At 38.6% G+C, this 21,847-nt stretch overlaps 1 protein-coding gene across 9 annotated transcripts in view; it reads right to left on the reverse strand.

Moving 5' to 3' along the window:
* VPS13D (vacuolar protein sorting 13 homolog D) overlaps window positions 1–21,847 on the reverse strand; it is a 183,906-nt gene that overhangs the window by 100,169 nt on the left and 61,890 nt on the right. For 7 of the 9 annotated variants that reach the window (XM_019541549.1, XM_019541550.1, XM_019541548.1 and 4 more), the window contains exons 39-50: window positions 21,286–21,408; window positions 19,756–19,830; window positions 16,227–16,332; window positions 14,424–14,576; window positions 13,553–13,688; window positions 12,431–12,478; window positions 8,392–8,542; window positions 6,587–6,797; window positions 4,871–5,118; window positions 2,436–2,627; window positions 1,633–1,759; window positions 588–730 (exon numbers count right to left, since the gene is read on the reverse strand). In XM_019541549.1, coding sequence (XP_019397094.1) covers window positions 588–730; window positions 1,633–1,759; window positions 2,436–2,627; window positions 4,871–5,118; window positions 6,587–6,797; window positions 8,392–8,542; window positions 12,431–12,478; window positions 13,553–13,688; window positions 14,424–14,576; window positions 16,227–16,332; window positions 19,756–19,830; window positions 21,286–21,408 — 1,713 coding nt within the window. The remainder of the gene's footprint in view (window positions 1–587; window positions 731–1,632; window positions 1,760–2,435; window positions 2,628–4,870; window positions 5,119–6,586; window positions 6,798–8,391; window positions 8,543–12,430; window positions 12,479–13,552; window positions 13,689–14,423; window positions 14,577–16,226; window positions 16,333–19,755; window positions 19,831–21,285; window positions 21,409–21,847) is intronic. The other 2 variants (XM_019541552.1, XM_019541551.1) reach the window with 1 other exon arrangement.

Genomic DNA, 21,847 nt, shown 5'->3' on the forward strand with positions numbered 1-21,847 from the left:
CAGAATCGTCCATTTCAGCATAATCCGTCTAACCATCCCCTTGGTTAGATTCCGGATCACTCAAACACGACTGTCATGAAAGCGTGAGTGCAAAAAGGAGGTCTCCTTGTCAGAGTAAGGATGAGGATATGGGAGTTTCTCAGCTCATGGGCTCCCTTTCAGATCACCACATTAACCTACCTTTTTTAGAGACCTAGTTTTAAATCCCATTTTGGCAACCAGAGAAATAAATCTGGTATCCTATCTCTGTTCCCATTACAGCAGTACTACATAACTCAGTAGAAACATCTTCAAGCCATAACTGACATGTGAAAAAGCATTTTTAATGAACGTCGATAATAAATGAAGTTGTGCTGGGAAGCCTGCATACCATTTACAAGCAACCAGTTTCCATTTCATAAACACCCCAGAAGTCCATACTTTCTCTACAGTAACTGAAATAGTGAGTGGGCACTTGTGTTTGTCTTTTGGGAGTGAAGGCCAGGAAGCATTTTTCTTTAAGTGGCGAAGGTTATTAATTCACTGTTTAATCTTGAGTGCCTTTAAAATTCCTACAGTATTTCCTGAGCTGCTCCATCGTTACATACCAATGTTATAAATAAGGCCTGGTCGATTCCCATGTTGGATGACTTTAAGGGCTCGGACGCCACTCCCTCCATCTAGTGAGAATCCCTGACACCAGCCGGGCATACCTTCTGGGTGGATTCCTTTTCCAATCCGCATTGTGCAACTACAGGTCAGAAAAGAATAAAAATGATTTACTCATCTTACAGCAAACCAGAAATAACTTTTTCCTGTTGTTTCAATGGGAAACAACAAAATATTTCTAATTCAGATTGACCGGAACCATTTTCTACTACTTCAGTTGCTGAACCAACTGTTTGACAACCCACAATAAGATATTCAATGTGCTGGCTCCGCAAATCCTGCCACTGCCCTGGGCATCAAAACTACAGCTGTTCTGCTGCAGGCCACGTTATCCATATTTCTAAGTGATGATATATTCAGAATAATAGGTTAAAACAGAGAGAAGGAGGACAAACCAAACCAGCAGCAACAGAACTAAGTTGCATCTGCAACAAATTAGAGACATTTCAATTTGCCTTGTATACATTAAATAATTTCAACACACTCAGATACAGAGCTCTTAAAATCCCCCCATTTTGACTGGTAGACCAACTTAGTTATCAAACACAAAAAGGGTAGATGGCTTGCTGTGTGACCAATGTATTTCCTGCTTCTTGTCTTCTCAGGTTAGTCAGATTATTTATGCTATTTCAAGTACCTTTATTCTGTGTGTGCAGTCTGGTAAATTTCCTCAAGGAAAAGAGGCTCTGGACTTTTTTTCTTTAGCAAGTTATTAAAAGGAAGCATGAGTTCAGCGTGCGTAAAATAAAACCAAACATCTACATATACAATAAAACTAGCTAACCAAATAGTTTTCAGTATCAAATGTCTAAATGTCTAGCAAGCAAGCTCATTTCAATATCTCAAACTAAAACGTTTTTACCAGGTCATCCTGCCAATGAAGGATTTTTCCTACAGTATATTCATACTTAAATATCAGCACCTGATCCTTTCACTAATTTTCACTCTTTGTAAGCTTCTCTCCTTCTCATCAATATTACTTACAGGTTTGGCTGTTCTTTATCAGCATAACAGAAGAGAAGCGGGCTTAGGCTTCTAGCAAGCTCATGTTCCTCGAACTGACCTGCTGCATCTGTCTTTGCATTATCCTGTCTGAAGATCAGTGGTAACCCTTTAAGCAAACAGAATAAATGATATTTCAGTGTACAGTCTAAACAATATAAACTTTATTCAAGTCTAGGGATTACATAAACTTTTAAAACTTGCTGCTATTGTTCCCACTTCATCAGTTGTTAAATGCAATGCTGGAACCACTGTTCAGTTTTTTGCTGTCCCACACTCTGTGCCTGAGATGCAGCAGAGGCTGGAACTGCTACAGCTGCAAGCTATCAAATCTGGCTTTTTTGTTCAAGCTGAAGAGACTTCAACAGGTCTCTGTGTGCGTTAGCCAAGATGGCATCAGAACACAGTCATTGTTTAGACGCCTTTCTTTATGACAGCATATCAAAGTTTAAACAAACTAAATTGTCAGAATTTTGTTTTTCACTTTATACAGCACCAAAAAAAAAAAAAAAAAAAAAAAAAAAAGGCTTTTAGCCATTTCAGTTTGTTTAGGAATATAGAGCTAGAACTTTTTAAACAAATTCAGTTACTTATTTGTCAGGTTTTTTTTAGCTGAGACTTTTTACAATGCAAATGTCAGATCGGTATTTGATGCAGTATTTTCTCTACAAGTTAACTCCTTAATCAATTTCCAAAAAGCTGCATTTGGCCATTTGGAGGAAAGCGGTTCTATTTAAGCAGGTAATTAACCTTTCAAAGTTATACTGAGTGCAAGTTCAACTGACCTGTTTTGTTAATTAACCAATATGGTGCTGAAATGAATATTTTTAAAGAACCTTCGGCTCGACATACAATCCTTATGGTTAGGTTTAGCAGCCGCTTGTTGACATCATACAACCGCATTCGCACCATATAGTTTTGTGTCCCAGGAGGTATCAGTAACTCCTTACAGACTGGAAAATTTTCAAGCGAGACTCCTAAAAAGAACGCAAATATAGCATTTGTTCCCGACTATTCTGAGAAAATTGTTAGTACACTAAATCAGCCAGCTATCAAACCCAACCAAGCTCCCCCAGGTAACAAGTAACCATGGACTGACATAGCGGCCCCCCCTCAAGAGGGCAAAAGCTTTTAACATGCAGCAGAACATACGAGTCAAACAACAGGTCCATCTTGCCCAGTATCCTGTTCACCCAGGATCAGAGTAGATGCTGAAAGGGATATGAAAACTGGTTTTTCCCACTGTTTCTTTCTTACTGGCAGCCTCCAGGATTTAAGGTATAGGAAGTTCTAATTCAAAGGCTGTATATCCTTGATTCCTATGCTCAAAAGCTATGGATGCATCTTTTCTCCAGGAATTACTTCAATCCCTTTTTGAATCTGGCTAAACTGTCAGCTTCCACAGCATCTGGTGGCAATGAGTTTCACACTTTAATTACACGCTGTATGAAAAAACTTTCCTTTGTTAGTTTTAAACTTATTACCTACTAGTTTCATTCTGTGACGCCCAGTTGTTGCATTGGGAGAGGCAGTAAATAATAAATCCCTATTTCCTTCTCTTTGTCATTTAGTATTTTGTAAACCCATATCATATCCCCACTCGAGCATCTTTTTTTCTAAATTGACTGGGTCCCTCCATACCGCTAATCAACCTTACTGCCCTTCCCTAGTCCTTCTGCATCCTTTTTGAGGTGTAGGGACCAGAACTGGGCACAGTATTCAAGGTGTGGACGTACCATGTTTTTATAAAGGGGCATAATGATACTTTCTCTTTTGTTGAAAATTCCCTTCTTAATAATCCCTAACCCTTACTTCACCTTTTTGACAGCTGCTGAGCACTGAGCTGATGTTTTTAGTGAACTGTCCACAGTGACTCTCAGATTGCATTAGCTGTTACCACGCAGGAATGTGGAGCCCGTTGTAGTGTAGGTATAGTTTGGTGTATTTTTGCCCAGGTGCATCACTACACTGACTGTCACCTGCCATTCAGTTGCCCATTTGTTCAATGGTGCCAGATCCTTCTGTAGTTCCTCACAGTCTGGCTTGGTCTTTACCATTTTAAATAATATTGTGCCATCTGAAAATCTGGCCACCTCGCTACTCACCCCCTTTTCCAGATCATTTATGAATCTGTTACACAGCACTTGTCCCAACACAGATCCCAGGGGGACCCAGCAATTTACTTCTTTCCATCCTGAAAACTGGCAATTTATACCTAACTCTTTGCTTTCACCTTTGAGATAATTTCTAATCCATGAGCAGATGCTCCCTGCAATCCTGGAGCTACCCAACTTAATTAAGAGCTTCTGAAGGGAGAAGGCTTTTTGGAAATCCAACATGCTATGTCAACTGGAGCACCCAGATCCACCTGCTTACTGACACCCTCAAATAATTCTACTAGATTGGTGAAGCATGATTTGCCTACGACAAAGCCACATTGACTTCTCCCCAGCAAGTCATGTTCATCCATGTGCTGAACAATTCTTTTTTCTACTCAGCACATTTCTATGGCTTCTACCAGTTTTCCAGAAACAGAAGTTAGGCTCACTGGCCTATAGTTCCCTGCATCCCCTCTAGAGCCCTTGTTAAATATCCAGATAGCTGTGACTGCAGAGGCAAACAGTTCTCAGTTTGGGGTTTGGCAGAAAATAAAGAGCGTTCATGACAAATGAGATGCTATCAGGAATCTCAGAACTGAAGCTACATTACACCAAACTCTAAATACATGACTGTCAATAGTTCATCAACCGTCTTCTTTTTTTTAATGCAAGTAGAAGAAAAAAGAAGCAATTAAATATTTTAAATTTTTCAGTACATTAGAACTCTTTTTTAATTAACTTCCACATGCTTGGTTAACCAATTTCATAAGTAATTAGATTTCATAGGAAGCTTATTTTAATTTTGGTACCATGTACTGCATCTGCAAGGAATGACACACAAGGCTTAACTTGCTCAAAAGCACTTTGCTGTGCAAACACAAACGCTGTGTTGTGTGAAGACAAATGCACCACACCAAAAAAAGCCATTTTAAAATTTTCAGGAGCTTTACACACGCCCTCTGGTCCCATGTATTTTTTGGCATCGTGTAATTTTGGTACCAATTTCATAAGAAGCTTATTTTAATTTTGGTACCGTGGCTGCTTCTATAGCAAAACATGCAGTCTTTCTAAGATGGTTTCTAAAGTGGCAGCAAATAATAAGAACCTCTGTAACGCCTTACCAAGCTCAATGTTCTGAGATGTATCAGCTGTGTGCAATGCTGCCTCTTTGCCAGGTTTTAACGTCCCGTTAATTGGCATCCCTTTAACGTAAAATTCAAGTTCACAAGGTAGCAAGTTACAGATTACCACTGTTGGCAGGAGATAAATGATATGCCCAGGCTGCCTGAAAATCTGTTTAGCACTGTCAGAAAATATGTTTGAGGGCATGTAATCTGGATAATTCTCTTTCCTTATAGCCACACAAAACCTATAGAAAGAAAAAGACAGATGTGTTAAAAAAAAATCAGTGAAGTGAATGGAATAGTTGTACTTTATCTTCAAGTAGTACATTGAACTCACACCAGGGTGTACTTTACAGAGGATTCATAACCCTGGCAGCATTTAGAATTCATCTCTAGAAACAACATTTTAGAACTTGATCGTACAACATTTCAGCTGAGATCGCCTCTTTTCTAAAACTCCCAAAGCGTTTTAACTCTGTGAACCATCCCACTATAGTAGAAGATTCATAATATAAAAATCCGTTTCTCTTCAAAAAGTTCCATTCCACTTGTGAACACAGAATTAATAGCAAAATGTTCTATATAAAAAGGCGGCTGCAAACTAATCAAACCTTTGTAAAAATATATAGCAATTTTTTTAGTATACTATCCTATCTCAGTTAATACTAGATCATATTGGTCAACAAAGTTAAAGCTGCATTCCATAATTCAATAGCTTTCATGTCCTTCCCTAATGTAATATAACCCCTATACAACACTGCCTCTTGAGTTTAATTTATATAGTTTAAAGAATATTTAAACTTTGGATAATGTTTTTTGGAGAAGTACCAGTGTCACATAGATACTTATGCATGTCGCAATAGTGCCTTAAAAATGCATTTAAAAATATATATATATTTAAACTATAAATTAATGAATTTATAAAAAGGGTAACTTATTCACTGTGAAAAGAACAATTCCTTCAAGTATTTTAGGAATGACAAATTTAATGTTTAATTAGTTGAAGGCAACTGTGTCTACTAGACAAGAAAATTATGAGTTTCAATGAAGTACCCATTACACGATACCATTTTGCATTTTAACACCACAGCACTGAATGCTTTGGACAATGCTCAAATTCTGTGCGTATGCTCTGTGGAACTACCTATTGAGGCAGAATGACAGAATAGGTAAATCCCTTATTTCTCAGAATTTATTCAGAGTATTTTGTCATTTAGACCTCTACTATTAGAGATGTCAAGAGAAATACAAAAACTGTATTGGTTAAGTCAAAAATTTAAGAGTGCCTCATATGATTTTTCATTTTGTGGTTCCTAGAAGAATCCATGGGCGCCTGTAGTTAAAGGAGAAGAAACAGGCACAGCCAAGATAATATTGATACCTGCTTCCTATTCCTGTAATGGTTTGTTAGAAATAAGCTTGCAAAATGCCTTGTGGTTGCTCCGTCTTAGACGCTGAACCACAGTCATTCGGACTTGAATACTCTTCCTTTTACTTATCCTGGCAGGTCCCATTTCATTATTCTATCTACCCAGATGGATACAACTTCATACTAAATCTCATCTGTCTCGTAAAAGTAAAGGAGAGTCAAACACCAAAACATTTTCTCTTTGAATTCCCTTATTCCTGTTCCATTCTAGTTCTTGTCCACACTATTAGAACTTGTCATTAAAACTGCAGAAAACTATTTGGGGGGTTTTAAGCTTTAAGTACCTGAAGAACCGGCTGTTTTCACTCTCCATCGAATGGCACTCCCGCTTGCTGCTGCATACCTCTGCTGCCTTCTGAACATTAGTCCAGTGAATGGGAGTCTTACAGAAAAAGACCCCCATCCCTTTTGGCCTGGCCTGCAATCTCCAAGAAGTAAGGTGTAGAGGAATAGCTAAGGAATCCCCTGGCATTACTGAGGGAAGCACTACAGGTTCTGCAAACAAATGAGAAAGAAAGCAAACATGCATTAGGACAGATTCTTCTGCTCAAAAGGGAGAATGAACAAATGTCATGATAAATGGTCTGCAAGGCATGGGAAGAAAGTAACACATTTTCTGTTATATATGCCTCTCTCAGGCCAAACTCTAACTGTTATGTCCAGCGCTCCCAATCAAGAAAGTCCTGCTTACCACTTTAGTGGGCAATTCCCCACGCCCCGCCCCAAATGGGGTTTTGAACTTATTTCTCAGGCTGCTTTGATTAAAAGTCATATTTAAGTGGGTGTGGAAAGAAGTTACTTCTATTTGCAACTAAACGAATCAATGTTAATCTAAACTCCTGGACTGCATCTGCAAGAAAGGCTGAAACCTCCTGGGCAAATCTGGACTGTTGAGGTTACATTCTTGTTTTGTTCAATCTATGTCTTGTTCTACAAGTTGATACATAAGAAGGTATGGCTCACTTGCAGACTAAGCTGAGTAGCAAATTGAAAGTCCCAAGGATCCCTCAACTTCCTTTCTTTCCCACTTACCCCAAAACTTAAGGTTACTTTGTTATTAATAGCTTAGAAACTGTTGAAATCTGTGAAATGTATTTCTCCCTCTCAATGAAAATCCAACTCAAGTTTTTTTACGATGTGGTTCCAAAAATTAGTCAGTAGCAGACAACTGTCCTCAGTGCCGCGGGATATAAACTGACCGTTCTCTAAAATAGAGACTTGAAACCTTCATCCATATTAGCCTTTTATTTGCTGTCTTAAAAAAACTTATTGATTATATAACTGGTAGCACAGGAAAAAAAAAAGAAACAGCTCCTCCCCAAACTGTCATAAATATATTATTTCACTGAAATAATAAAATCTTAAAACAGAAGCTGAGTAAAGACTAAATTGTGGATGTTGACATAAGGCAAAGGAAGGTAACAGAAAAATCTTTTCTTTCAGTAAGGGAGGCAAGGAAACAAAGCATGACTTGAAGCTTTTCTTCAAACGCTTTAAAACAGGGGTGGGCAATTATTTTGGGCAGAGGGTCGCTTACTGAGTTTTGGTAAGCCATTGAGAGCCACATGACAGGCAAGCAGGGGCAGATAAATACTAATTTTCTAAATTTTTTAGGGGCCCCACGAGCCAGACAGAATGGCCTAGTGGGCTACATCCAGCCCGCGGGCCACATTTTGCCCACCCCTGCTTTAAAATGTGCTTCAGACAGAAGCAAGTAACATCACAAAAGACTAACACAAAATTCCTGATATTATGTAAAATGTTATAGCAAAACACTACATCCTCATAAAAATCTCTAAATAGATCTGAAGGAAATCTTTAAGTGACACCTTCCTATTCTGAGCATTTGAGCGGATATATTCACTGTTACTAAACTAACAGGGCAAAAAAAAGGTTAAAGGGCAAAAAAAAGGTTAAAGGGCAAAAGCCAGAACTATCGCTACCAGGTCTGGTAGCAAGGCTTTTCTCACCACTAGATGGTTTAGCAGTGTGATATAATTTTTTTGTGATTTCTTAGTTGGTCTATTAAAAGGTACCATCTCTGAACCAAGAGTTCGAGATTTTTGCATTAGCATCCCCAAAAACTTACTGTCAGGAGCTGAAGGGCTATCTAGCCTCAACTCCATTGGTGTTTCCAGTCTGTTCTTCACAATCAGGGCAGAGCGCACAGTGATCACCTTCCGGGCGCTACCTTCCATGGTAACTTCAAATACTACCCGAACTGGAGGCAACGAGGAAAACTGCAAAGCCAATGGAAACTTTAAGTATCAAAAGGTACAACCAACAGCACCTCGAGTAGGAATGTCCAAACTCTTCAGTGCCAACCACCTGGACTACCTGGAGAAAGCCTGTCATCCTAATTTTTATATATGTCTATAACATTTATTAAAGATTTTTTTTTTGCAAAATCTTGTTGGTCTAATAAAATATATCATCTCTACTATGAGTCCTGATTGCCTTTTCCTCCAGACCAATATGGCTACAACCTGGATACCTATACTATTTATTTCTACTTCTGAAGGTCTTTTATAAACATAAAATCTTTGTTCAGATGTGTCAATCTAAAGAAACAGAGCACTGAAATAAAATCCCAAGGAGCCCAACTAAATGACAGTAGACTTGAGACCTGTTCTGCTACATACCTTACTCCTCCTGAGCAATTCTCTATACATTACAGCAAACAAATGTAGCTACAATCTGCATGGTGGGCACCCCGAGCTCAAATATTGAGCGCATTATTTATGTTAAACATTTTTATCAGCATTCCTTGTTTCTAGGGGGAGGGGACGCAAACCAAAAAATTTGTAATAATTCAAATGTCAGTTCATTTTTATTTGCATTAATACCATGTATTCCTTTACACAGCCACTGCCTTTCTATACACAGAGCAAAGAAAATTCCTAAATTACATCTATTCAGACTGATGCCCTGCTTTAAGAACAAAACAGAGAACCCATGTACACACACACTGCAGTATAACAAAATTTTAGAGAATTTTTAAAACAATTTGCCCCTCCCCCTGTGTACTACCTGAACAAAAATTCACACTGTATATGCACCCAAAGAAAACCGGCTTCAGTAACTATTATTTTAGAAGGCTCTGCCCAGAACATGCTGACAACGTTCTTATTTTTGTGGAAGAATGGATAGTGGGTCCAGGATTTTGACCTGCCAATATTTTTTAATAAAACAAAGTTAAAAAAAATAAATAAGAATAAGAAATGTAGATAGTTTTGCTTAATCTTGCCAGCAACATATTCAGCAAGTATAAGAACACATGGGAAAAAAAGCCACAGGAATATATTTTTTTAAAACATACCCTGAGCTCTCAGTACAAAGTACATAGGAAATATTTTAATAAAGTAATCCTGAGACCACAGACAAATTTACTATCCAATGAAAGCAAGTCTCAAGATTCACTTTAGTCATGCAAGTACTAATCTGCCTCTTCTTCAAAATATTATGTCATTAAAGAAGAATTGTGAAGATTCTAGAAAAGTTTATAACAATTATAATTTTACTAGCATGCTATAAATATTATATTTTAGTTTAGTTTAGTTTGGAACGTTGTCCTTTTAATCTCTGAACTCTGTAACCAGTTCAAACACAACATATGCACAAGTCTGCATTTAATCCTATGCTCCCAGCTCTGCTGATAACAAGAACAGAAATGAATGAGACATGCCAAGATCTCTTAGCATCGCTCTTGGCTTTTTCTTTTTCAACTGATTTGATGAAAAATTTTGGGAGAAGAAAACCTTCAAAACCTTTTATACCTGGACTCAGCAATTCTGTGATCCTTTTACTGCTTCATGTATCAAAAGTACAGCTTGTCATCCAGCCTTTAAGCAGACTGATTTTTGGAAAATTTGGCCTTTGGTAAGGGAGGGAATAAACCACAAATGTTCTTGTGTTGCAGATAGCATGTATGATTGGAATATAACAAAACATACACATGAAACCTTGGATGATGAAATCCAAGGTTTATGCATCAGAGAAAGTCTTACTCTTTTGTTCCCCAGTACTGCATATGTTGTCACCAGAAATTTTAAAAAAAAGTTAAGGAGATTTTGCTTATGCTTCAGTTTTCCCATGTTCCCAGAGACATTGGATTTTGGCTACAGCCAAAGCTGGGGACTTTGTGGTGTGCCAATGCTGGAGGCTCCTGGCTGGAGGATCTTGCCCCTACACGCAGGGTCAGATTATTTGGGGCTAGGAAAGAATTTTACCCCACGGTCAGACCGGTATGGACTATGGGGAGTTTTGCCTCTCTCTGTAGCAGGGGGTATGGGTTCTCTACCCCAGATTTCTCGAGCGTATATTGACATCATTTAATAGAAGCAGGACATTGCCTGCCATAGCTACTTGCTTTACCTCTGACAGGTTGGTGTGCTAGATCTATTTTGTGTCAGGGTTGATGGTAGTCTTACATAAAGTTAAGATTATAGTTTATATGGGACGATCCTGTCTCAGATAGGGGGTTGGACTAAATGAACTCTGGAGGTGCCTTCCAGCCCTACTTCTGTATATGTGCCCAGTACCCATTGTTATTTAGACTGTCACCAATTTGTGCCCATGATATGTCATTCGCTAGATGTGGCAATTACAATCCAAGGCTGAGACCTCTGGGTGCTATAATAAATATTACTACAATTAAGAGGTCAGAGGTGGAGAAAGGGGAACTTGCCATACCATTTAAGCTCTTCTCATGCTTCCTTTGCATAACAGTAAATGCACCAAGCAGCTCCAAGGTGTTAAAAATGTATTTTCTTTGTAGTACTGAAGATTACAGCATCAGAGTACATAAAAACAGAGCTAAAAAAAACCCAGCTTAACAGTTCCCAAAACCTCTCGAAAGCCTTTTCATGATTAATGGTGGTCAGCTCTCAAAAAAACTCTCACAGATACAATAATCACACAGAAATGTAAATAACAACCCACAAATCCTTCCACTGTTGCAGTTACCCTGTCAATGCCCATAAATCTAGGTCAAGAAAATTCCCCATTATGAGCTTTCTTTTCCTCTCTTAGGTACTGTCCAAATCTGCAGATTCTCTCCTATATTTAACAATTTCAGGGAGCCATACTTAACATGTGCTCAGTTGTTCTAGAGACCGAGGTCTTTTTCTCCAAACGTCATGCAACTTATGCCATTATTTACATGCATAAAATGACCAATGGTGTTAAATGCTAGTGTTTTATATGTAAATAACAATGAAAGAAGTGGAAAATCAGGCATTTGGCATTTCCCTATTAAATGTATATTCTTAGGAAATTGCATCCAAAGGACAATTAGCATCCTTGGTTTTATGAAGTGTAGTCTTACAAGGAAGGAATCACTTGTTATTCTTTGGATAATCCCTTACTTTGGAAACAAACAAGGGAAAAAATATTTTATTTCAAGGGAGTCTGAATTGGAAAGTACCTATACCATGCATTCACAGAAAACTGAGTAATTGAATCAGATGTCACCTACAGATATCAACTTCTATAATTAGGTAAGCACTAATGAGTAGATATCATTTGCACAAAGTCTTTCAAGGCACAGACAGAAATGATATTCCTGCAATCGGCCCCTTGAAAGCAGTCTACAGCCATGCCCCAAGAGAAGAGCATGACTGCAGAGCCCTCCGAGCACGTGACAAATTAACCCTCATCATATGAAGGCACTCCAAAGTGGAGCACTTTCATTAACTTCTGTCTGCCCGGGGGGCTGGGTTGATGCAATGGGTAGGGGGAAGAAGAGAGGGAGGGAGCTAGGGCTGAGGGCTTGCCCAGCCCACGCTGGGGTGGGGGAGGGATCATCCACCATCTCTAGCACAGGCCAGGCAAACCCCAACCCAAGCTCACTCCCCTCCCCCATCATGCAGACAGCACCAGAGCTTGGAGGGAGGAGACAGGCCTAGGGGAGAAAAGCTGAATGTCTGCAGCTCCTTAGCTGGATTGGCTCCAAATTGGAGCTTGATCCCTCACCCTCCCAACTCAACAGCTTGTCTGTTGGTTAGGAGGGTCAGTCTAACTCATGGTGCTTTCTGTCTGCACACTCAATCAATTAAGAGAGAATTGTTACTTGAAATTATGCTACTTTCATTCAGGCACATCTAAAACAAGTAGGGAAATGTACTCACATAGACATGCGGATGTATTATATTTGTTCTACTGATTGGGCTCCCAACCTAGAAAAGAAAAAAAGTTATCATTGCACACTTCTCTTTTTTAAATCATGATACTGTTTTAAGAGAAGTAAAGCTAAGCTGAAGTCAGCAGTTTTACCACTTCTCCACTGCTTTGGAGAAGCAGCAGAAAAATATGAGGTCAAAAAGATAATAAATGAGTGCTCCCTACACTTCATAGTACAGATCTTGTTTTAGTAAGATGAAGGGAGAACAGATGTTGGAAGGCTGTGAGTGTAGGAGGGATATGTGGGGTTTTGTTTTTGTTTTTTACCAGATCATTTTCCTGAAATGGGCCATAACTGATATACCTAGGGCAGGAAGACTGAAGTGAGGCTATGGATGCTATAACCAACAACTGTCAGAATTTATTAAAACATTTAACAAAAACCTAAAGCTACTGGTGAATACTGAACTAACCTCTCAAATAAAAGTTGAAAATTCAAGCCCAATCTTGCTGTCAACAACATTCAAATTCCAATATCCCTGGTTGCTCTCTTAACGTCTTATACTGGGCATACAAGTTACCCACTCCTGATACAGATAAGATTGCTCCAGCATTAGCTCCCAATCACAAACACAAGTCTATGGGTTAGTACAATTTTTTCATTCATAATCTACAGAATGTTGTGAAAGCAACTGAATCCAAGTATAACCCTAGATATATACAAGTGTCGATGCATTTTATTTTCAATAAATGAACCATGTGAAAATAATCCCTATAAGCCTACAGCAGAGGAACAGGACATAGCTGAAAAGAAATGTTGGTGGGATTCAGTTTTATCCAATGGATTTATGAAACAAATATTAATGTATTAATGCTGGCATTCCAAACCAGTATTCTCTTTTGAGCACAGACTTTAACATTGCTGACAGCTCTATTTATGTTGGCTTTGCAATATGTAAAGCTGTCAGTAACTAACCAAAGATCGCTGAACCCCCTCAATTTGAGCTGACAGGAAAGAAGGGTCCCCTCGGTAAACTTTGCTTTAAGAGTCAGTTGCAAAGAAGTTTGCAGCCACAATAAAACTTCATGAAGAAATGTCACCGAAAATGTACTTAAGAGTCAGAACTTACAGTAGAGGATGACGTGTTCTTGTCAGGTGCTGCATAACGGAAAAAGATTCCAACTTTGTCTACCGACACAGGATTGACTTGTTCCCAGCCACTTACTCGCACCTGCAGCTGATGAATTCTTAGATCGTGTGTGTGCCTGTCAGTTCAGAGCAAATCAGATTGTATTTAAAAGCGTCACGTTACAAGGAAAGACAAAATAACAAATTCAAACTTGCCTCATTTCTAAATATCTGTTGCACTATGGAAAAAACAGTCAAATCTTGACGATTTAAATGTAAAAGGTGTTGTTTAAAACAAACGGAAAACTGTATGTGCCTTTGGTTTAGGAGAATGTTATCCAATGCTGCCCAATACAAATACTAAAATGACATCCCATTTCTTTGCCATGAACACGAACAAAATGATAAACTTGTTAGATATTCATCAGCATCCTCTGCTGGTATTTAAAGTCACCTAACTAACAAGAAAGTCTTCACAGACATGTGCTGAGGCTTACAAAAGCAAACTGACAGGACACTTGAAATCGTCTTTGTCTAGAAATACAGAAGATACATTTTGTAGAAAATGAAAATGAGGTCTTTTGCAAGTTTCTGATGGCCAAATCCCGACCTCTGATACATACATACATACATACAACTCCCACTGACATGAATGCAAGTTGCCTACTTGACTATTGAGAAAATGTACCCATAGACATTTTTTTCAAAGACTTGTAGTACCCCCAAAAATTAAAATAAAAAAATTAAAAGATTGTGGAAAGGTACAAAAATCACAAATGCTAGAAAAAGTATTGAGTAGTGTCCCAAATGTACGTCCCTGTGACCATCTGCAAGTGATAATTTCAAAGAAAACTGAGTATTTGTTCCTTCACCTGTGTCTCAATTTTCCCCTGGCTTCAAATTCAAATGGAATTTCTTCCCCAGTGAGAACTTCTCGCCACTCACTGACATTATGTGCATCATCAAGCAAAGTCCCATTTTCCTCGGAAACAACGCCAGGACTGCCACTGTGAGATAACGCCGCGCTGTAAGAAGAACAATACCTGGATTATATGCTTCTGCAAAAGAGAGGTTACTTACAGAAACCGCAGGTCTTTGGCAGGCGTTTGTCTACTAGAATCCCACTATATGTATACCTAAGCCATGAGCCCAGGCTCTGGATACCACCAATCTCCAGAATATGCTCTATATACCTTTGCATTAGCTACAATCAATGGGACTTCTCTGCCTTTTGAGCAACTACCTCTCATTTCTTTCACTAATAGAGAATATCCAGGTAAGAGATCTGTATAATAAGAACTTCACTGGTGGGGATTAGCATGGACAAGTGACTATCAAGAATACTAGTTATTTAAATAAACTCTCTTTAGAAACAAAGACCTGTGCAGCACTGCCGGGTTATCAGGTCTAGTCCCTGCTATCACATGCAAATGTAATATGATTCTGTCCTTACAGATCCCACTGTAGTTACCTGAACAGAGGTGGGCAACAGGAATCCTATTTAAATAAGGACTATAGAATAGCCAAATCAACTAACTAGAAGATGTCACAACGGAGTAGCAACTGGCAAACATGCAGGCTGAACTCCCGAGTATCCACCCCAAGTCACTCAGAAACAGAGACTTCACTAAAGCAAACTATCAATGGCATAGGGGCCCTAACAGCATATATTCTAACTCCAAAAGGAAAAAGTTGTTTATCTTATGAGTAGGAAATATTTAATGGGAGCCTGTAACCTATTGAGAGAACTTACACAAGGAAACAGCCTGCTTTGTAGACTTATCACTAAAAGCCACAAAGTCTGGGTGATTTACAAAACAAATTTGCCCTAAGAACATCTAACATGTGGAATTCATTCTCTGTCAAAGAGACATGAAGGTTTAAGAAAAGTTACTATTAGGCATATAAATTGTTTTATATGGGAATCCAGAATTACTTCCAAGAAAAGTTCTGGATGTGGCAACAATGTAACTAACTTTATAAAAAAAATTATGAATTCAAGTCAATGGCAAGTCCTTTTGTATAACTAGTAAAAACTTCCAGAGGGCCCAGCAAAGATATAAACATCAAACTAGAAACCCACGTATTAAACAGATCCTGAATGAATGTTGCAGAAATGCATTCATTAGCCCCTTTAAACGTCTAGATACTGTTGGGTGAAAGGCAGTTATAGTAGCAAGATAAATACTAACCAGGAGCCCTATACATTTTAAAAAATATTCAAGAGAGATGGAATAGAAGAATCATGGGGTGAAATGCATCTCGGAATGGACTACAATGAAAATATTTCCACTTAGCTTGGTATGACCTTTTAGAAGTTGTTAGCTAGTTCTCCATGTTGTTAGACAGAGAGGAAAGGCCTGGATGAAGCTCTTTGCACAACAATGCTGAGGAGGTTCAAAAGCAGAAGGGATGCTCTAATGAACAGGTGATTTTTAAGACTAACTGTACTGGAAACTTTAGAAACAGAACATTATTATTAAGACCCCTTTTTTTTAAAGTGGGGGTGGAGGGAAGGGGCAAGGAGCATGGGGTTGGGGGGGAGAGGGGGGAGGGAGGACAACATCTGCCAGGAAAGTTGAGCTATAATAATAGAAAAAGTATCCATCTTCCTTAGTCCCTAAAGCAGGCACACGATACACATTATCACAAATGTCGTTATAATAGTTCCTTACCGGGTAGGTGTAGTAGTTAGAGTGGCAAACCACAGGGTACATCCAGTGTGATTCCTCAGAGCAAATGGCACAAAGGGCTGTCTGCGTTTTGGGGTCTTCATTTCAGCTACAGAGTAAGAGAACATTATTACATCTCACAGAAATATTTTAGGTACTCATGAAACTGGACAGACACACAAAAAGGTTTACAACACTCAAACCTGCCCAAAGGGAAAGAAAAAACATGTAGCGCTTGTAACATGTAGAAGAGCAGGGAAATAAAAGCATGTTTGTTGCTTTTTTCTTTTCACATGTCTATGGAGTCCCTGTGCCAAATGGACAGTACTAGTTTTAAATGCACAAGATGGTTACAAAGTTAATATAGAATTTTTTTTCCCCACACAAATTCACTAATTTGACCACCCTGTCCTATATCAAAGGACCCACCTGTGGAAATAAAAAGATGAGTTCACTCATTCCTTGGTGCCTATACCAAATCTATAAAGCAGTGGTGCTCAACCTGTTCACCTGGTGGGCACGCACCCATCTGATCAGCCCTGCGGGCACACCAGGACATCCTTTCTGGCCTAAGGGGCTCCCCACAGGTCAGGACATTTGGCTACAGGAGGGTGGCAATTAACTGCCAAAGTTTCAGACTGGTGGGGAACCCAGTGGGCCAGATAACATGGATCCATAGACAAGATCTGACCGACGGGCAAGGGAAGGAGCACCACCGGTATGAAGGACTGCATCTTTAGTATAGTGATTATGCTGACAGCTGCACAATTAGGAACTGGATTCAAAATAACGGTTATTTTTACATGCTCCAAATTCTCAGAAAGTAGCAACCACATTCAATTACTGCTGTCCTAAGGTGGATTAAAGTTTTTTCTAATGGCTTAAATGTCAGCTATTATACACCCTCAAGACATTCACCTTGCACTTAAAAGCAATTTTTGCCGTTTACAAAAAGTCTCCATCCTTGGAGGTTTTTAAGACCTCGCTAGACAAAGCCCTGGCTGGGATGATCGAGCTGGGGCTGATCCTGCTTGGAGCAGGGGGTTGGACAAGATGTGACCTCCCTTCCAACCCTCATCTTCTATGATTCTACAAAGGCTGCAAGGTCGAAACAGTCTCAGTGGAACTAGCTTATAAAGCTGCATAATAAAGAACAAAACCAAACCAACCTAAAATTATTCAAACATCAATAGAAGTAGTTAAGAGTTCTGAACTAAAAGTTAGTCATTGAAAAATGAGGCTCCTCTACTGTATTTTGTTCCTTCCATATCTATGTTAATAACAATTTACTACAAAGAGCAGAACGCTAAATTGCCCTTTCCTATTTCGGTAAAATCTACTAACAAACTGAGTGTTTGTGTTTTGGGGTTTTTATGCGACTACTCAATCTTACTCACAAACTGTCAAAGAATTCTTTACAAAGCAAGCAGAGGGGCTGCTCATTAGATGCAGTGCTCTAAAAAATACTGCAACATCATGTTATATAAAAATTATGAAAAACTGAAACCAACAGTGCTCAGCGTACATGTTTTTAAATAACAAGGCCAGAAAAAGAGCACAATAAGTAAACTCTAATCTTTCATTACCCGTAGGATAGTAAGTGAAAAGGCAGAAAACGAATTTTTTCTCTTTTCAGACTCGCTTCAAAAACTTGAATGGTAATTAGGTGAATTGAGTTAAGCCGAATTAAAGCCATTAATTCTGAATAAGAACATCCGAATAAACTGTACTATGATGTATATTAATAAACTTTAAAGTAATGCCGGTAGTTAATCTGGATTGTGTTATATGTCCCTGTATACACACGCCCTTATTTACTTGAATGTTTCTTCATATTCTAAGGTCCAAAATATTGTCAAACCATACAATTGCTTTCAATCTTAATTCCCACAGTGCACAACTAGGGAATAATTGGGAAGCTGCTGCATGGAAGGGGTAACCCAAAAGTAAAAATATAAGGCTGGTCTAGACGGTTCAAGAACATGGAACCTTTAGAAGTCTCTCTACACAACGCTCTCTTGCAAAAATAAAGTCCTTGAACATGTTACCATTCAACAGATTCAACTTTCCTCCAAAATACTGAATGACAAAGATGGTTTGTGATTTACATAATACTAGTTAGGACTTGATCCTGATTCCATTAAAATTGATGTCAGAATTTCCTCTAACTTCAGTGGCAAAAGAATCCATTTCAAGATCAAAATTTTATCTTCTGCCTAATCATAAATGCACAAAAGCCGTCTAACAACGGACCTGACTTAAGCCATTACAATTTGGCTCTGGCTACATAAAATGGCAGAGCAAAAACCAGATGTACTTTTAAGCTGGTAGTCAATCAGATGTTGATTTAGATTTAAGAGAGGCTGGAAAAGAAATGCTTGGATTGAGGCCTAAGTCTCCATAGTGTGATAATTTTCAAAGTAAGGAGCATGCTGTGTAGATTGCACACTCTCAAGACATCAGAAATCACAGCTCAGTGTGTTTTCCCCCACAACTCACAAATCAATTATTCATGTTCTTTTTGTAGCAATTCTCATTAGACCCAATCCTAGGAGCACAAACCATTTACATTTGTTTTCCAGCAAACAAGTTTTGGACCAAATTCTTATGCAAGCTAATCTTCCACATAGGGTCACCTTCCTTTTGCATATAATTTTCTCCACATATTAGTGAATCATTTAATGGGCACATGTTAAGGTTACACAATCTCTTCTAAACAAATACAATTATTCCTAAGAAAAACTAAATCCCTATATTGTCCTGATATTTTTTTTGTTGAATTCTGTGAGCTGTCTGTGTACCACTAAGGGTAAATATTTATGAAGAGTGATGTAAACAGACTACAAATGTGGATTTATAGCAGGCATTCCCCACCCATCTGTTAACATGTCATAGGACAATTTTGGTGTTATTTACTTTTCTGTAATGCTACAAATCCAAAATCTTATTTTAAAACAGGAAAGTTTTTCACAAAGAGATTGTGGAAGTTAAACACGAGACAGATAAATTATAATTTCATTTCTTAATTTTTTTTTTACCTTGTGATGCATACTGAAAATGAATAAATATGCTTCTCAAAGCACCCTACCATTTCAACTATGGGTGACAACTGCAGCAAGGGTATGTTTACTGAACAGACTATCAGATCATCTTTGAGTTTAACTGCTGTCTTTACAGCACTTGTTTATATATTGAGAAATTTCTACCAATTTTTTATCCTTTTGTCTAGGAAATGGGCTTACAACAGGCTTACAACATCTGTTATTTTGATTTTTTCCCCCAGGGTGAGATCCTTCCTAGTCAGGGGTCCCCAATCCTCTCTTTGCTGACATACCCAGAGAGGCATGAGAGAAATATAGGGTGCTTGGCAGGGGCAAAAGAAAGCTAATAAGCAAGGCCCTTGTTAGCTTTCATATACAAGGATTAAAAGTTTATTTACAGGCAAATCATACATTCAGTGCATATTTATTGTACAAGACATTTCTTAGCAAACACAAAGCATTCTCTTCTCTCTCTCTCTACAGTACAGTACCTCTAGCATAGATCTGATGTTCTAGGTTAGTCAAACTGGCTGTACTCCTAGTTCTAAGGTAGACAAGGGGAAGGCCTGGCAGACAGGAAAGACAAAGTTAGCAGGTAAGGAAAAATGCAGATACACAGATAGATTCTTCACTGATATGCATACAAGAACGAGGAAAGTTATAGACAGTCGGCACCATGCAATCCGCAATGCAGCAGTACCCATTTCCTTGTGCTAAATTCTGACCCGGTGACTTTCTATTCTGCGCAGGAAAAGCTCCTTGTAACATCCTGGGAGAACTGTCAGGAGCTACTATAAACAATGCTCTCTTGAAAGTAACAGGGAAAACAAAGCCATGATGAGACTTAATATAATTTCATTCAGAAATTCAAATCTTAATTGTACTATTGGGACTAAGAAACATTGTTTGTTTGTTTATTTCTCAACTGTTTCAACAAAATATACAGTTTACAAGGATCATCTTTTTTGCTTAAGGAAAGGGGGTACTTTATTATTTATGGTCACCTATTCACTATCGAACAGAATCCATGAATTAATAATGCAAATGTTAAAGGGATCCAAAATGAATAGATGTATAGTGTAAAAACACCACTTTTATACGTAGCTTCACTACTGACTCTAGCAGTGATATTAGAAGTGCCAGGTTTAACTATACCACCATAACAGAAAAAACCTGTAAATAAAGGAGACGTGTACAGTTTGAAATTCAAACATGGGATTTGCTACTTTGAAAGGTTATGTTTATGCAGAGGCGGCACACGTGGCAGTCGAGTGATGCTTTGGGCGCAGAGAATCAGCATTCCCCAAGAATTTCTGAACTTGCAGAAATCTGGTATGCTCAGCAAGAAGGGAAGCCAATTGTCCTTCTTCTTTAGCTAAAGAGCTCTGACAGGTGAAATCTGACCAAGAGAGAGTTGTCAGTTCAACAGTCAAAGAGGAATAAGAGTCAGCATAGAGGAAGGAACCAGAGTACATGAAAAATTACAGGGTCAGATCCTTGCACTATCTTTAACTTTCCCTGGGAAGGCTGCACGTTTCACATTCTGCACTAGGGTCCCTCTATTTCTACCTTCTTAATCCTGAGGGTAATGAGTCAAAAGCTATCATCCTTCGTGATAAAAGTGGGGAGGCTTTCTTTGGAAACCTTTAGCACTATTCTATAATGAGCAAGGGAGGCCACTATTGAAAAACATAAGATACATGGATGCGCAGCAGCTGCCACACTTCTACCCTATTTTCTCCTCCGCAGGATTGTTTTACACAATAGTCTGCCATTTACTGAGAGCTTGACAGAAAAAGAGAGGTGAAATTAGTAGTGCATCTCTCTCATTAAAACTGAAAATGCTCTTCAAGGGATTATGGCCATAAAGCAGAAATTAATACACATCTTTTTACCACGCATTCCTTAAAGGCACCAAGCACCGATCAGAACCAAGCTTTGTGTTTGCAACATTTTAAAAGAAGTTGTTGCCTACACCACAAGCATTTCAGATAAAGAAATGTGACTAGCGATCATCATACTCTGTCCAAAACATGGTGGATCCACAGAAGAGCCCATCCAATCTTCTGATACGACCATGTCCTCCTCTTTGTCTTGTTTACAGTAATCTGCCACCCATGACTGTTTGGTACAAGTATACTGTTCTAGAGCGATATAAACAAAGAGAGCAAAAAATAAGAACAGAGCTTAAAAGTAAGCTAACACTTGAATAAAGTACCCATGCTAGGTCATTAAAATGTGTTCCTAAAATCTCTCTTCCTCATCAAACAGAATAAATCGCTTTGAAGTCAATCTAGCTGTTGGCTGCAACACCTAACTTTCCCTGGTTACATGAAATTTGCCATTTAAGAAAACACAACGGTATTTGCAAAGCAGCCACCTTCCACTGTACCCATGTATTGAACTTAGCTACATCACAAACTCTAAATTATGAGGCTTAACAAAATCATATCATTTGCTTTTTTTTAAGTGATCTTGGGGGTAATATCACATGTGCAAGGAGAAATTCTTTTTATGTACCACATCTGTGCCAGGCACAGCGTGTAATGGTTTGGAGCTACATTTGCAAGTTTTTGGCACTCT

This window comes from Crocodylus porosus, unplaced genomic scaffold, assembly GCF_001723895.1.
Source record: "Crocodylus porosus isolate Cpor-Errol unplaced genomic scaffold, CroPor_comp1, whole genome shotgun sequence".
NCBI classification, from domain to species: Eukaryota; Metazoa; Chordata; order Crocodylia; family Crocodylidae; genus Crocodylus; species Crocodylus porosus.